The 18174-nt window shown below is 42.8% G+C and overlaps 1 protein-coding gene across 1 annotated transcript; it reads left to right on the plus strand.

The window, feature by feature from the left end:
• Positions 1-6975: 6975 nt before the first annotated feature.
• Positions 6976-12000, plus strand: LOC121511479 (tripartite motif-containing protein 14-like). Its single transcript, XM_041790203.1, has 3 exons — positions 6976-7253; positions 11042-11175; positions 11279-12000. Exons 1-3 carry the CDS (start codon positions 7180-7182, stop codon positions 11839-11841), a joined length of 771 nt encoding a protein of 256 aa, XP_041646137.1. The 5' UTR covers positions 6976-7179; the 3' UTR covers positions 11842-12000.
• The last annotated feature ends 6174 nt before the right edge of the window (positions 12001-18174 follow it).

Raw genomic sequence — 18174 nt, forward strand, 5'->3', positions numbered from 1 at the left:
ACTTCTCTAAACATTTGAGTTAGGACGATAACCTTTGCTTCGCCCGGGGTGTCTGGCATCCATCCCTGCTGCTGACTCAGATTTATCGACTCAAACTTGAACTCCTGGAAAACTCTTATTCAGGAGTACTATACAGAACAAAGACAATCCTCCAACACTTTAAACAAGCAGAAACATGACGCAGAACCAAGATCACTGTTTTAGAAAACATTTTTATATTTGAATTATTGCAAAAACTTTAAAGGCAACAATCCTGCAGAGAGAAGCAACACAACAGCTCAGAGAGCATGTTTGCAAAGCAGCCTATTTGTTTGGATGTAGACTTTGGATCCACAGAGCGGGTACACATGAGGATAAATCTGTGTGCTTTTAAGGTCCTTGTCTGCATTTAAACCATCATTTAGGTTCAATGTTAAAAGCAGTGATACTCAACATGTGGCTCTTTAATGTCTTGATTTTAAACATTATTCCCCAAGAAAAACTAAAAAAAGGAAAACTTTATTTTACCCTTTTTCACCATTTTTCGCCAGTTTTTATCCATTTAAGCTACCTTTAAGCTACCACTTAATTTGCCTTTTGTCATTAAATGCAACTTTTTCCTAGTTTTTGCCCTTTTAAGCCACTTCTTTTTGCAACTTTTATCACATTTTAGCTACCTTTTGCCATTAAACACCACTTTTCCCCTACTCTTTCCCCATTTTTGACACTTGTTTTGCAACTTTTTACCATTTTTTTAACCACTTCTACCCCTTTTTTGCCCTTTTCCACAATTTTTCTCCAAATTTTCACCCACTTCCAATTTTTTCCAAGTTTTGCTCATTTTAGCCACTTCTTTTTGCCACCTTTATTCAATTTTTGCCCTTTTTCACAATTTTTTAACTACTTTTCACCTATTTAAGCTACCTTTTGCCATGAAATACCACTTGTTTCCTCTATTTTGCCCATTCTTGCCACTCTTGGTGTTGTGTGAGTGGTGTAGTAGAACCCAGGATGCGGAGGCGGAGAAACAGTTTAAACAGTATTTATTAGCACAGGTAACTAATCAGGAATGTGAGTCCAAGAGTCCGGGGGGAGAGAGTGCTGGAGCTGGCTGCAGTGAGCGGGGAGTGAGGCACTGGAAAAGAAAGGAGGAGGCACGTTAGAAGAAGTCCACAAAAACACAAGCACTGGAAATTACTCAAAGATCAAATAGTAAACTCTGGAGACTTCTCTGAAGGATTCTCAAGAGAGTGTGTGAGCCTGGAGCAAAGGTTACCGCGAGGGAAGGTAGTCAAAACTCAGGCGCTGGTGGAGAGCTGCAGCCGATCTTAAGTAGTCCCTCTGATGAGAACTCGCTGCAGGTGTGATCTCTCCACAGCACCCGGGGGGGAGGGGGAATTGCCTCAGGAAACACAAATGAAAGTTAGCGGCCAGCAGGAGTGACTCCGGAAACCGGAAGTTAACAAAATAAATCAAAATGTACAACATGAAACACCACAGTACCCCCCTCTCAATGGACGCCTCCTGGCGTCCTGCCGGGTTTATCCGGATGCTCCCTGTAAAAGTTGTCCAGGAGGCTGTGGTCCGGGATCAGGCTCCTGGAGATCCATGACCTCTCTTCGGGACCGTACCCCTCCCAGTCCACCAGAAACTGGTATCCGCGACCCCGTGGTCGCACGTCCAGAATTTTAGATACGGTGAAAGCCGGATGGTTGTCGATGATCCGGGGGGGTGGAGGGGTGACGGCTGGAGGGCTCAGATCACTGGACGCGACTGGTTTCAGCAGGGACACGTGAAATGTGGGGTGGATCTTCATAGCCTCAGGGAGCTTGAGCTGGACGGCGGAGGGGTTGATGACCTTGGTGATTTCAAAGGGGCCCACGAAGCGAGGAGTCAATTTCCTGGATTCAGTCTCGAGGGCTAAATCCTTGGAGGAGAGCCAGACTTTCTGACCCGGGCGATATTCAGGGGCAGGGTTACGATGAGCGTCAGCCAGTCGTTTGTTGCGCTCAGCCGTGCGTGAGAGCGCTGCTCGTGCCGTCCTCCAGACCTCTCTTACGCGCCTTAGATGCTCTTGTACGGACTGGACGGACGCAGAGGCTTCCTGCTCTGGGAATAGGGGGGGCTGGTACCCAAAGCAGCACATGAACGGGGACATACCAGTAGCGGCGCAGGTGAGGGAGTTGTGTGCATACTCGACCCAGGGGAGATGTGAGCTCCAGGTGACCGGGTGATGAGCGGCCACGCAGCGCAGGGCCGCCTCCAGGCTCTGATTGGCCCGCTCAGTCTGGCCGTTGCTCTGGGGGTGGTAACCTGAGGACAGACTAACTGTTGCGCCGAGCTCCTTACAAAACTCCTTCCAAACTCGTGAAACAAACTGGGGTCCTCGGTCTGAAACGAGGTCACAGGGGATACCATGGAGTCTGACGACGTGAAGAACCAATAGATGAGCTGTTTCCAGGGCAGTGGGGAGTTTGGGGAGAGGGATATAATGGACGCTCTTAGAGAACCGGTCGATTATGGTGAGGATGACTGTATTTCCATCTGAAGGAGGTAAGCCAGTAACAAAGTCCAAGGCGATGTGGGACCAGGGACGACTGGGGGTGGATAGGGGGCGCAACAAGCCAGCTGGAGGTTGATGGGATGATTTACCCCGGGCACAGACTGAGCAGGCAGCCACAAACTCACGGGCGTCCTTAGTCATGCCAGGCCACCAGAAGCTCTGCTGGAGGAAGCCAAGGGTCCTCTGAAACCCTGGATGGCAGGTGAGTTTGGAGGAGTGGGCCCACTGGAGCACAGGAGAGCGGACCGAGTCCGGGACGAAGAGGCGGTTAGGAGGTCCGGTACCAGGGTCGGGCTGGAGTCTCTGAGCGTCTCAGATGGTCTGCTCGATCTCCCAAACAGCAGCACCAACGATACATTCAGGGGAAAGAATCCGATCTGGTTCAGGAACATCACGAGAAGGGGACTCCACACGAGATAGGACATCTGGCTTGGTGTTCCGGGAACCAGGGCGGTACGAAAGGGTGAAGTGAAACCTGCTGAGGAACAAGGCCCACCGGGCCTGACGAGAGTTGAGGCATCGTGCAGAACAGAGATAGGCGAGGTTCTTGTGGTCGGTCCAGATAATGAAGGGGTGTTTCGTGCCCTCCAACCAGTGCCTCCACTCCTGAAGAGCCCACACTACAGCCAGCAACTCTCTGTTTCCCACGTCGTAATTCTTTTCAGCAGGGGACAAACGGCGAGAGAAAAAGGCGCAGGGATGCAGCTTTTGAGTCTCTGGGTCTCTCTGGGACAACACGGCTCCTGCACCTGTCTCGAATGCGTCCACCTCCACAACAAACTGAAGGGACGAGTCCGGATGTTTGAGGACAGGTGCAGAGGTAAAAAGAGTCTTGAGCCGTGTGAACGCTGCTGCTGCCTCTGGAGACCACCGGTAGGGGGAGTTAGGGGAGGTGAGCCTAGTGAGAGGGGCTGCTACCCTGCTATAATCACGAATAAACCTCCTGTAAAAATTGGCGAAGCCCAGAAACCTCTGAAGCTCCTTGCGGTTAGTAGGAATGGGCCAATCTGTCACTGCCTTGATTTTTGCGGGATCTGGCTGTAACTGGCCCTGAGCGATGATGAACCCTAGGAAGCTGACTGAGTCAGAGTGGAACTCACACTTTTCGGGTTTCACATATAGTCTGTTTTCTAACAGTCTCTGGAGAACTAGGCGAACGTGTTGCTGGTGCTGTTCAAGGGAGTGGGAAAAGATGAGTATATCATCGAAATAGACAAACACGAATCTATTAAGCATGTCTCTGAGCACGTCGTTAATTAGGGCCTGGAAGACTGCTGGGGCGTTCGTAAGACCAAAAGGCATGACCAAATACTCAAAGTGTCCCATAGGAGTCTTAAAAGCTGTCTTCCACTCGTCCCCCTCTCTGATCCTGACAAGGTGGTAAGCGTTCCTGAAATCAAGTTTGGAGAAAACCTTGGCTGAACACAGAGGCTCAAAAGAGGGATCGATTAAGGGGAGAGGATACTTGTTCTTTATGGTGATATCATTAAGTCCCCTGAAATCAATGCACGGGCAGAGTGTAGTGTCTTTCTTTTTGACAAAAAAGAATCCTGCCCCTAGTGGAGATGAGGAGGGACGAATGAGACCGGAGGCTAACGAGTCATGAATGTACGCCTCCATGGCCTCCTTCTCGGGGACGGAGAGGTTGTAAAGGCGGCTACTAGGCAGGGAGGCGCCAGGGATTAGATCAATCGCACAGTCGTACGGGCGGTGCGGAGGGAGAGAGACAGCTAACTCTTTACTAAAGACGGGAGCGAGATCGTGGTACTCAGAGGGAACGTTAGTTAAATCTGGAGGCGAGGGAGTGACTGAGGGGTGGTGAACAGGAGGATTGGCGGAACGTAAACAGTGGGAGTGACAATGAATGCTCCAGTTAGAGATGGTAGCAGTTTTCCAATTGATTTGGGGGTTATGGAGCTGTAACCAGGGGAGACCTAACACCACCGGTGCGTGAGGGGAAGGGATAACAAAAGGCTGGAGGCTTTCGCGATGATTACCAGAGATGATTAATGTGATGGGAACAGTGCGATGAGTAACCTTAGCGATAAGTCTACCGTCAAGGGCCGTGACAGTCTTGGGGGTGGTTAAGGGCTCTAAGGGAAGGTGGAGTTGTTGCGCGAGGCTGTCTTGAATAAAGTTGTCGTCGGCCCCTGAATCAATGAGAGCCTGAATGGGCACTGAGTCGTGTTCCCACACTAAGCTAGCTGGAACTGCTAAACGTAGGGGAGGGCCAGGAAGGGAATTGGTCTGGCTCACTCGTGTGCCCTGGTTCACGAGTGAGCCCTGTCTTTTAACAGTTCCGGACAGGAGGCGAGAAAATGACCAGCTTGACCACAATAAATGCAAAGTTTGAGATTAAATCTCCTCTGGCGTTCACCGGGGGTTAAACGGGCTCTACCAAGTTGCATGGGTTCTTCCTGGGAGGACGAGGGGGACTCTACAGGAGGTCTAGGTGTGACAGGAGGTTGGAAACCTGTCTGACCAGAAGGGGGAGCCAAGGTCCGTGATCTAAGGCCTTTGGCCTGGCTCTTCTCTCTGTGTCTTTCCCTCAACCGATTATCAATGCGTATAGCTAGTGAAATGAGGCCCTCAAGGGAATCAGGTTCATCTCTAGAAGCTAGTTCGTCCTTTAACTCCTCTGACAAACTTCTAAGGAAAATCCCCTTGAGTTCAGTTTCCCCCCACCCGCTCTCAGAAGCCGTGATACGAAAGTCTATGGAAAATTCTGCCACGGATCTAGAACCTTGTGAAAGGGAAAATAAACGCTTGGCTGCTTCTTGGCCCTGGAGGGGGTGATCAAATATGCGACACAACTCACTGGAAAACACAGAAAAAGATGCTAACAAAGGGGATTCCCGCTCCCAAATAGCGGTGGCCCAACGGGAGGCTTGACCACGTAACAAATTTATCACAAACGCTATCTTAGCCCTGTCTGTGGGATAACTAAGGGGCTGCTGATCAAATACCAAAGAGCAACGTAACAAAAATCCTCGAGCTTTGCCTATCTCTCCTGAAAAGACATCTGGGTGGGGGACCTGAGGCTCTCTAAGGAGGTGGAGAGGGGGGGAAGGTGTGGGATCTGCTAAGGGTGGCTGATTGCTAACAGGTGCAGGCTCTGGTGGTGAGGACTGAGGCTGATTGGCAGTGAGTAATTGGTCGGAGATACTGGAGACCTGGGTGCTGAGGGATTGTAGTGATTGCAGGATACCTTTTAACATAGTCTCATGTTGTCCGAGGCGTTGTCCTTGGTGAGATATTGCAGTCTTGATTGAATCCGGGTCCGCTGGGTCCATTTCTGGCCTGAGTTTTCTGTTGTGTGAGTGGTGTAGTAGAACCCAGGATGCGGAGGCGGAAAAGCAGTTTAAACAGTATTTATTAGCACAGGTAACTAATCAGGAATGTGAGTCCAAGAGTCCGGGGGGAGAGAGTGCTGGAGCTGGCTGCAGTGAGCGGGGAGTGAGGCACTGGAAAAGAAAGGAGGAGGCACGTTATAAGAAGTCCACAAAAACACAAGCACTGGAAATTACTCAAAGATCAAATAGTAAACTCTGGAGACTTCTCTGAAGGATTCTCAAGAGAGTGTGTGAGCCTGGAGCAAAGGTTACCGCGAGGGAAGGTAGTCAAAACTCAGGCGCTGGTGGAGAGCTGCAGCCGATCTTAAGTAGTCCCTCTGATGAGAACTCGCTGCAGGTGTGATCTCTCCACAGCACCCGGGGGGGAGGGGGAATTGCCTCAGGAAACACAAATGAAAGTTAGCGGCCAGCAGGAGTGACTCCGGAAACCGGAAGTTAACAAAATAAATCAAAATGTACAACATGAAACACCACACTTGGCTGCTTTTTGCCCATTTTAGTCACTTTTTACTCATTTTTTTTGCCATGTTTTTGCCACTTTTGGACCATTTTTTGCTACCTGTAACTAATTTTTTGTCACTTCTCACCCATTTTTGCTACTTTCAGACCCTTTTTTCCACCTTTTCCTCCCCATTTTTGCCATTTTCACCCATTTTTGTTGCTTCTTGACCATTTTTGCCACCTTTGCCACTTTTCACCACTTACATTGTGGCTCTTGCAAAGGTATTTTTTTTAACAATTTGGCTCTTTGGTTGAGCAGGGTTGAGTAACACTGGTTTAGAGAATAAAGAAGAATTTAAACCACTGTAGCATCAGGCGGCGATCTGCTGAAGTATGGTCATGTTTTATACAGGTATGGCTGTAGCTGTTGTTTGATAGTATGCAGTATATACAGCATGGAAAGATCCTCATTTCATTGTGTTTGAATTTTTCATGGCTCTGCATAGAGCTGGTATTTTAAATCTTTTAATCCAGTGTGTTGGAAATGTTCCCTTCATTGTTTGTTCTCCTGAGAGTCAATGGCCTGAAACGCTGCTGGAAAACATCAGCTCCTCTTTAGTAATCTGACTCCAGGGCCCAGGAGCTGCTGTGAAACATTGATGAGCTGGAGGCCAGGAGCTCCAAGCTCGCCGAGCAGCTGCACCATGAGAGAGAAAGGAGCCATGGGGACTGTGGAGGAATCTCTGAAGTGTCCCGTCTGCCAGGACGTCTTCACAGATCCTGTCACGCTGCTGTGTGGTCACGACTTCTGCCTCAGCTGCATCCAGACCGTGTGGGAGACAGATGAGTCGGACCGTCAGGGCCCTCTCTTCTGCCCCGAGTGTCAAATCCTTCTACCCTCTGACCTCAAGCTACAGGTAGGGATGTCATGATTTCAGGATTTAAAACTGTGAAATGATACTATCTCATCATATACTGGTACATGTTTGATACTATGACATTAAAATGTAAGTCATGGGCAGCCAATATCTGGAAACATATTGTTTTAAATTATGAAAAAGGCAAACAAACTCCTGTCTAAAGTGCACACAAACAAAACATGTCAGTACAGTAACGTCTAAATGTTTTTGTATAAATGTAGAGGTTGTGCAGGACATTGACTGTAAAAGAAACGTTAAAAAAAAACAAAACACCAGCAACACAGAAAAAACTTAAATGGAACTTTGGCAACATATTTTTAACCAAAACATTTCCAATTTTTTCAACAATGTGCAGGATTTCCAAATTGCACAAAACCACTGGCAACATTTCATTGCCGAAATGTTGCTGATGTTTTTGCATAATTAGACTGTTGCAGGGTTTTTCTACAAACAATGGCAATGTTGCGTGATTTGCTAAAAAATGTTGTGAATATTTTTGTCATTATAACAGCAGGATTTTATCTAAAAAAAAAAAAAAAAAGAAACGTGGCAGCATTTCACATTGCACAAAACCATTTGAAACCTTTCAGTACCAAAGATTTAAACTTTGTATGCCAATATTTTTGTGCAAACACAACAGTGCGTAGAGATTGTCAGCCAACAAAAAAAAAATTGCATTAGAGAATTGGTTAAGTTTATTATCAAAATGTTGCAGATGTTTGGTGCTGCTAACACAGTGTGCAGGATTTCTTCTGCAAATTTTCAAACTTACTGATTTACAAAAAAACTGAAAAAATAGTAAAGCACATTAATATTTCTTGATTAATATGTCAAATTATAGTTATTTACTGTCATTCCTGAACAGAAAAATGAGTTTTAGTGGTTGAATGTTATGCTTGATTCATTTCTGACTTCTCAGAGAAGCCCAGTGAGCCGGCTCAAATTTGGGTGAATTCAGTTTGAAATTCCTCATTCCTGTTCAAAATGGTAAAACATGGAGAGCTGACTGAAAATGAAAGAGTCCGCATTGAAGCACTTCATGATGCTGGATGGTCTCTGAGACAAATATGACAGGTGGTCTAATACATTTGTTAAGCACTTATAAACATAGCACTAAAAGTAAGGAAATTTGTGTTTGGTAGATTATTTCTTTGTTGTAATAACAGTTCTTGGTAATAAATCTTATACCCTTGGAAAGCCTGTTTATTACTGTTACAACCAGCTCGCTAGGGGAAAGGGAAGTAACATAAAAAAACCCCAGATGTTCAAGGTTTAAATAAAGTTATTTATTAACAAAAGTAAAGTTGGTTTGACAAACAAAAGTGAAGCAACCTAAGGGCTAATGAGTGCTGTGCAAAATGGAAAACGAGAACAAAAAGAGACTCTAACCTAGAGTTATTAAACTAACTGAGTTTTAGCAAACAAAAGCAACCAAAAACCTAACTACCCTAATTAACAAAAGGAATTACAAAACAGCAAACAAACCAACAGATAAACTAAGTGTGTGTATAAGGTAACTAATTAGGCTATACAAAAACCACAAAAGACTAGTGCCTCAACAAAGTTACAGAGATACAATAGTTTAACAATAATGTCAACTAGCAAGAGGCACGTGAGCTTGGCTGGTTACAGCTTGCTGCTGTCCTCTGGTGGCTGGCTCATTTTATCCTCTGCACTCTCTTCTGGTTGGTGGATTGGGCTGCAGGACCTCCAGGCCAATCAGGCTTCTTCTGCACAGGTGGCTGGAATCACTGCATTAAGCCTATGCAGCAGGGGCAACCTGAGAAATCGCAGAGTGCCAGGCAAACAAGAACACTCACACACACACACTCAAATAGGGAGGTAAAGATTCCCAGACGGCGGCAGCCGTAACAATTACCCTTTTAAATGATGCCACATTTGTAAGGATCATGCATTTGTGGGATGAGCAGCAGAGCTGAGTATGTGGGTTGCTCTATGCTCCGCCGCTCCCTCTGCAAGCCTGTTTGTTTAACCCTCCTCCACCCCAACTACTTCTTTATTTTGCTTTGTCTTAATCGATGTCATTTCGGCCTCCTCTGGCTTTTCTTGTAGGATCAGGAAAGGCAGGAACATGTGCTGTTCCTGCTTGATGCTTTCCACATTGGCTTGTGGGAGTACCAAAAGTGGTAAAAAACAAAGCACAGAAATGCACCTACCCTCACGCACTGAAACCTCACTTCAAACACCAAACTTTGCTCAGTCATTATGAGGATATCAGCCATGGAAATATGACAGATAAGGCATAAGTTGTAACCTACTCAAAGGTCACGACAGAGACTGAATTATAAAGTTGCTCTCTCTATTTCTCTAATTTGGATCAGCGCTATGACGCATGATCAGGTGCTGTATGAAGCTTTCTGTCAGAATGGATCTGGTGGGATTTTAAAGGAGTGACAGAGTCATGGGCTTGCAGTACAAAACAATTTCCCAAATTCTACAAATTTTTGCTGTGAAGACAAATAAAAACGCATCCAAAAATAACGGACTCAGTGTGTAAAGACCTTGACACCATGTTTTTTTCTTTGTCGCCACTTCTTCCCACTTGGCAAACATTGCTTTCCATCTATTCAGGATCTACACCGCCTATCTCAGTCAGAGTCGCAGGGGTCTGGAGCCAGTCATGGCTGGTCGTCATGGTTAGTCGTTGTGTGAGTGGTTGTTTACAACGGCTGCTAGTGGAGTGATTAGCTCAGATGTAGCCACAGCGGCAGTTTTGTCGTCCTGCTCTGCTTCAGCATGGGTTTGCGATCATTATGGAGGGGTTAGCCGCTGTATCCAGGCCAGACAGTTTACCATTAACTGTCAACCTCTCACCAGCAATGCATCATGGGGGAAAAAACCTTAGCATTGATGATAAATGATTTTGAGATTTTAAAAAAAGGCAAAATGATAAGTTTTAGGCTCAAAATCAGAGATAAAAATTCAAACTTATCAGCTCAAAAGGTCAAAACATGGCATTTAAAGTGAAAATAATGTCTTTAAAAGGCAAATATATGAGATAGAAAGTTAAAATCATGACTTTTAATGGTCAAAACACAAGATAAAAAATTGAAATCGTGAGTTTTAAATCAAAATGTGAGATAAATTTCAGAATCATCAGTTTAAAATGTCAAAGCATGAAAAAATACAATTTTGAGTTTTAAAGGTCAAAATATTACTTAAAGTTTAAACCTGAGAATACAAAAGGTCAAATTATGAGATAAAAAAGGTCAAAACGTTGGAAAAGATTCAAAATCGTGAGTTAAGAAAGTCAAAATATTACTTAATAATGTAAAATTGAGGATGTAAAAGTAAAAAAAAACAGATAAAAAGTCAAAATTGTGAATTGAAAAGGTCAAAATATGAAATAAAAAGTTAAAACCGTAACTTTGCGTCATAACTGTGAGGTTTAAAATTAAGAATATGAAATTAAAACAGAATTTATTTTCTAATATTCCAGACTTTTTATCTATGCGTTTTAACTCTTTTTTTTTCCATTTTTATGACTTAACAAGGAAATTTTAAATCATCAGGGCTAAGTTTACCTTTTTAAAGTGGAGGAAATCTGCAGAACTCATACTGGTGGGCCAGTTATGATAAAAATATGGTATCATCTGGTGGGCCAGGTATAGCTGTACCACGGGCTGGATTTGGCCCCCAGGCCTTGAGTTTGACACCCCTGTTCTAATCTGTCTGCAGGGATTTTGTTTTATTTGCATCACTTTGCATTGTTTATTTTTTTGTCTGTAGATTTGCAATGAATGTCGCTGATTCTGTTTCTGCAGCGACCCTTTGGATTTAGCCCCGATCCAGGAAGTAGACCGATCCCTGTGTGACCCTGAGAAGATGAGAACTGTGGAGAAGCTGGTGGACGACCTCTCTGTGGCTCTGTCCCAACACTTCCCTCGAATGTGGTCATGTTAGTGAAGAATCGGCCCGTATTTAATCTAAAATGAGCTCTTGTTATCTCTGATTCATGATGATGTTTTTATCTCTGTTTGAATGCGGGGTTTTATTTGCAGATCTGAGTTCTCCATCTCTGGACTGCAGCACGGCTCATCCTAAATTGGAAATATCCGGTGACATGAGGCGGGTGTTCTGGAGGAGACAGCCGGGCGGTGAAGCTATGAGCCTCCGGCCTTATGACTCCCAGTACAGCGTCCTCGCCCAGGAGAGCTTCACTACTGGTCAACATTACTGGGAGGTCATAGTTCAGGAGAAACCGTACTGGCTGACCGGGGTGACCACGGGGGCGGATGTCAGAAAAGAGAGCACCAATCAGAGTTCATCAACTCTTAACTTAAACAGCACATCCTGGTGCATCTACCACGGGGACGGCCAGTACCTGGCATGCCATGACACCCAGGAGAAGCAGCTGTCAGTGGGAAGGAGAGTGAGGAAGCTGGGCATACTGGTGAACCTCCAGAAGGGGGAGCTGTCATTCTATGACGCTGATTCGATGAGTCTGCTTCACTCCTTCTGTGTGCAGTGTGCAGAGCCGCTGTTCCCCATGCTGAACCCCTGCATCGATGTGAACGGACTGAACAGGCAGCCACTGACATTGTTTTACATTAAAGACCCCTGAGACCGGATTTAAAGAGCAGCAAAGACGGCCTCAGCTTCCTTTTTATGTACAAAGACTTCATGTCAAACACTTTGCATGTTTAATTCCTCTTTTTGCACACTGTAAATGATGTGTGGCTGTTATATAATACACTACTGACCAATCATCAATTAAAGAAACACCGGGATGAAGACAATTATCATCATCTGTGTTTTAGAGCAGGGACGTGTCCAGACTTTAGACCAGGGGTGTCAGACTTAATCACAGCAGGGGCCGGATTCTGAACTTGGGTCTAATCGAAGGGCCTACCAGGGTCGATGTTTAACCATAAATTTCAACCTTATTTTCACCAGAAATAAATTATAGGGGTAAAAAACTAAAAAAAAAAAACTTTTTTTAAGTTAAAAATTCAAAATCTGAGATAAAAAGTCAAACTAAGAAGTTTTAAAGGTACAAACATGACATTTAAAGTCACACTAATGTTTTTAAAAGGTAAAATATGAGATAGAATACTGAAACAATGAATTTAAAAAGTCAAAAACTGAGATAAAATTCATAATCACAATTTTTTAACGGTCAAAATATGAGGTAAACATCGAAATCATGAGTTTCACTTGTCAACATATGAAATGAAATTAAAAATCATATAAAGTTAGGAGTTGAAAAAGGTCGAAATGTGAGATAAAATTCAAAATCATGATTTTTAACAGTCAAAATATGAGGTAAACATCAAAATCATGAGTTCTTAAGGTAAAAATACGATTAAAAAAAAGTTAGGTGTTGAAAAAGGTCAAACATGAGATAAAAGTCAAAATTATGATTTTTAAAGGTGTAAAAAAACTGAGATAAAATAAAAAAATAAAAAAAAAAAAAACTTTTTTTTAATTTAAAAAAATGAGATAAAAAAAAAGTTAGGAGTTGAAAAAGGTCCAAATGTGGGATAAAAGTCAAAATCATGATTTTTAACAGTCAAAATATGAGGTAAACATCGAAATCATGAGTTTTAAATTTCAAAATATGAAATAAAATTAAAAATCATGATCTTGAAAGGTCAAAAAATTGAGATAAAATTAAAAATCATGAGTTTCAAAGATTAAGAAATGAGATAAAAGTTAAAGTTAGGAGTTGAAAAAGGTCAAAACATGAGATAAATTCAACATTATGACTTTTAAAGGTCAAAATAGGATTTAAAATGTAAAATTATGAATCTAAAAGGTAAAAATATGAGATAAAAGTCAAAGTTATGAGATGTAAAGGTTAAAATATAAAATAAAAAGTCAAAACCATAACTTTTTGTCATAACTTTGAAATGCAAAATTGAAAATTTAGAGAAAACACTCATTTCTTCCTAATTTTTATGACTCAACAAGGATATTATAAATCATCAAGATTAAGTTTACACTTTTATACTGGAGAAAACCTGCAGACCTCATACTGGTGGGACATCTCTAATAAAAATATCATATGATCTGGTGGGCCGGGTATAACTGCACCACTGGCCGGATTTGGCCCGCAGGCCTTGAGTTTGACAGCCCTGCTTTAGACAGAGGGAGACCAATGGCAGCACTGACTTATGCAGAGGTTGCATAATGAGTCTACGATGGCACCGTCCCAGTCTAGGGGAACCTGGACAGAACATAACGTGTGGCCTCACTCATCCCACTCACATGATAGCCAGTATTACAAGTGAAGCAAAGTTAAGCAGCAGTTTAATAGTCTTAGGAAGAGTAACAAACAAATGAACAAAAGTGGTTACTCACTGCTGCCAGGAGCTAAATGGTTAACACAAATCTTCACAAATTTACCAATCACAATCTAAGTACCAAGTTACCAAAGCTAATTTCCACGTCTAAATACTCAAGTCACAAAACTCACAAAGTCATAAAAGCTAGAGTTGCTGGCTTCTTTGGAAGAGGCTGGTGAAGAGGAGAGCAGCAGCTGAGATTTAGAGGCTGGGGGAGTGGTCAGACCAATCAGCAGCAGCACCTTCCTCTTCAATGATCCAATCAGCCACAGCCACCTGTATCAGCACCTGATCACCTACACCAGTGGTTCTCAACACTGGGGTCGGGACCCCCTTTGGGGTCGCGAGACACTACTGCTGCGTTCGATTGTACTCAGAACTCAGATAAATCTGACCTCAGAATTGGAAAAGTGCAATAGAACGGCCCTTGAGCTCAGGACTCCGACTCGGGATTTTGAGTGGGATCCAAGCAACCCGAGTCGGTCGGAATGATGTGATAGCAAAATGGCGTCACACACAGTGAGAGTCATTTTCTCCTCAACTTTTACTTTTATGTGTCGTCTAATTTAGCATTTGTGTTACTACAGTACAGGCCTCTGCACAGCTTTGATGCCCGTATAAGTTGCATGTAGGATTCCCCTCGCTGGTGCGTTCAAGTCATACTTACGGCATATGACGTTTCTCTTTCTCTCTCCCTCATGTAGCTATATATTTCCCCAGCAGGAATTTTTGATCCTCGATAAACATCCAAACAAACATCAGCTTACTGCGGCCGGCCATGTTTTCCGAGCTTACGCAATGAAGTGCATTTACTTCGGAAGTCGGAATTTCCGACCCAGATCTTTCCGAGTTCCGAGTACAATCGAACGTAGCATGAAAGGGGGTCACCAGATGCCTGAAAAAAATGTATGAATATATTTAAAATTACACTGTTTCCACTCTACTCCAATTCTTCCAAACTTTAAACCTCTTTCATCACTTTTTAACACCAATTTTAGCACATTTTTTAAATTAAATACCCATTTGTTTCAGTTGTATACCCCTTCCATCACTTTTTTCTGCCTGTTTTTGTCACTTCTTAATCAATTCTTGCCACTTTCTGCCTCACTATTGCAACTATTAATCACTTTTTGCATCCCTTTCTGTCCATTTTAACCAGTTATCCCAGTTTTGCCAGTTTATATCAATTTTTCATCCCTAATTTTTCTGTACTTTAAAGCCATTTCAGTCACTTTTTAATCCCCTTTTACCACTTTTTTGCCCATTTTTGCCAATTTAATCCATTTTTGGTTGTTTTTTGCCCCTTTTATCTAATTTTTGCCACTGTTAACCCATTTATGTTCTTTAAAAATCAAATTTCAACACTTTTCCATCATTTTTTGCCATTATTAACTAATTTAAGTAATTTTTTACCCATTTTAAATACGTTTTTAACAAAAGTTATTTTCATTTTAAGAAGGCTATTTACTACATAAATGAATAGATAGAGATATTTGTCTTTGATAAGAGTGGTTATTATTTCATATAAAATATGTTTTTCACAGCTTAACCTTACAACGGACCATGATTTTGTTTACCTTCATGGGCTCCCAGTTTGGCTTAGCACCAGAAACCTCCCCCTTCATCCCTCCCCATGGACAACCTTGTCTCCACACTATTCTTGAATGTTCATGGCTGTGTTCACCCACCTTCAGGTCCAGTGGGGGTCCTTGGTCTCTGGCACCTTTATTTTGGGGGTCGCGGGCTGAAAAGGTTGAGAACCACTGACCTAGACACACCCACAGAGACACACCCATACACACTCAACACTGTAGAGGAGGACACAGAGCTGCACATGTGCAGTAAAAGAAACACAAAACACTGTGTGTCGGCTTACAGACTGGCATCTGCTGTCTTCAGGACTGAGCCGAAGTTCAGACATCAACATGAATGGAGGTCAATAAGCAGAGTCCATTTTAATTTACAGAAAATATGACAAAATTTTAAGGGACTGTAGCGAGCTAAAAATCTGTGTTGATAAAAGAAAAACAAATCTTGCCTGGAATGGTTTAACTTTAACAGCCGTCTCAGACTAGATTCATGTTTTGCTGCGTGCAGCTGCAGCGCTTTCATACCAGTTCTGCATGTGCAGCGTGTTGGCTGCACCTCCCTGCTGTCACAGTCCTGTCTCTCACCTCATAAGTCTCTCCACAAGTCACCTGATCGGTTGTAGAGGTACATCTCAAAAAAATTTGAACATCATGAAAAAGTTCGATATTTTTGTCACTCATTTCAGAAAGTGAAACCCATATATTATTTAGACCAGTGTTACTCAACCCTGCTCAACCAAAGCCAAACTGTTGACAAACACATTTGCAAGAGTCACAATCTAAGTGGTGAAAAATGGAAATTAAAAAAAGTAAAAGGTGGCAAAAATGGTCAAAAAGCAGCAAACACTTGGAGAAAAGTTGTAAAAATGGGTGGGAAGTGACCACATGATGAGTCCAAAGTGGCAAAAATATCACAATAAATGAGTGAAAAGTCACTAAAACTAAACCACTGGTTTAGAGGACAACTTTACCAGCTCATTGCCTTCATCAGGATCATCAGAAAAATTGACTGCAAACATTCTACCTATCAGGACAGACATATCTGCTACTACAAGGTCAATATGATTTCTGTTTATCATTTTCTTCTCTGTTTTGGCTGAGACGTGTGCAGCTCATGGAAAAAATAGCCGAGCCCTCTATTCTTTAGATTCTCCTAAACAGCCCTGACCTCTGGCTTTACTGGAACTGAGAAAAAAATCCCTATAATAAAGGAAAATAAACGATAAAGTCTGGTTGATAAAGAGGGTCTAATACAGTGATACTCAACCAAAGGGCCAAGTTGTTGAAAAATACATTGCCAAAAGCCACAATCTAAATGGTGATAAAAGGCAATTAAAATAAGTTAAATGTTGCAAAAATGGTCAAAAAGAAGCAAACACGGGGAGAAAAGTGGCAAAAATGGGTGGGAAGTGACCAATAATGAGTTAAAAGTGGCAAAAACATTGCAAAAAATGAGTGAAAAGTGACTAAAATGGGCAAAAATCAGAATAAAAGGTGGGAAAAATTGGCAAAAAAGTGGCATTGAATTGCAAAAGGCAGCTTACAGTAAATGGGCAAGAAGTGGCAAAAAGGGGCAAAAAATTGCAAAAAGCAGGATAAAAATGGCAAAAAGGGGGAAAAAAAGTGACAACAGGAAGTGGCAGAAATGGGCTTGAAGCGGCAAACACTGGGAGAAAAGTGGCAAAAAATGAGTTACAGGTGGCAAAAATGGTCCAAAAGTGGCAAAAAGTAGAGAAACACAAGTGAAAAGTGACTAAAATGGGCAAAAATAAGAAAAAGGGGGTAAAGAGTGACAAAATGGGAAATTAGTGGCATTTAATTGCAAAAGGCAGTTTCAATGGGCAAAACTGGGCAAAACAAAGGCAAAACTAGAGGCAAAAATGGCAAAAAGTAGGATAAAAGTGTCAAAAATGTGCTAAAAGCAGTAAAAGTTGAATTAAAGTAACAAAGAATTGCAAATAAGGGTTATGAAAATATGCAGACAAAAATTAAAAAGCCTTCTGTGTAAGAGTGGGAAACAAACTGATTAATGTGACATGCAAAGATAATTACATTTCTGAGGTCAAATTTTCCTTTGAAGGTTTTCTGGGGGAATAATGATTCAAATGAAGACATGATAGAGCCACAGATCATCACAGATGAGCCACACGTTGAGTATCACTGATCTAATAAGAATGGATTCAACTCTTGGTGGGAGATAAGTCAAGGATTTAGTAAGAGCACCTTCCTTCTCTATAAGTCTAACAGAGATTGTGACAGCAGAATCAGACAGAGATACATGGATATTCTCCTATTTTATTCATTTAAAGAGCCAGTTTCATCTTTATGGCTCGTGTCCATGCCCTGATTTCACTCCAGACTTTCGTCGCCCCCAAACCTGGAGTCAGTTTCATCCTCAGCCTTTTGCTCTGCAGTAAAGTGGGTCCTGTCTCTCAGCAGCTCTCCTCTTCTCTCCAACTCCATGTGGATCACAGAGGAAATGACCCGAGTGTAAATTTCTGTCCACACAGCTCAGCAGACCACAGAGGACATGCGTGCCTTCGTCACATGTCAGCGGCCTGCAGAGTTTCTGCCCTGCAGCTCCGAAAACACAGAGGGAGGTCAAATAACTTCAGCGTTGACAGCGTGGTGCAAAAAAGCTGGAGAGGAGGAGGATCTGGTCTTCCTCTGTGAATAAAAATAACCACTAAATATCCAACGGTCCCTATGTGGAGCAGAAAGAATCAGGTACAGACCAGACCCTTCCCAGGATGTGTTAAGATTCAACCCTTTTTAAAGGAACAATACGTAGAATTTTACACCAAACTATCTAAAACATGACCAAACCTTCTAGCGATCCTTAGACCCTGCATGTCCATGTGGATGTTCATTTGGCTTTCCTACAACATCGAAATCATTTCTGCTGTTGGAATTTTGAGACAATTGTCCAGAATTTCCTCTGAAGTTGAAATATTATCCTGGAAACATTTCCCATCACAGATGATCGTGTTAGCTTCGTTAATAAGAACAGAAGACATTTAC

Source organism: Cheilinus undulatus, linkage group 6 (genome assembly GCF_018320785.1).
Source record: "Cheilinus undulatus linkage group 6, ASM1832078v1, whole genome shotgun sequence".
NCBI lineage: Eukaryota > Metazoa > Chordata > Actinopteri > Labriformes > Labridae > Cheilinus > Cheilinus undulatus.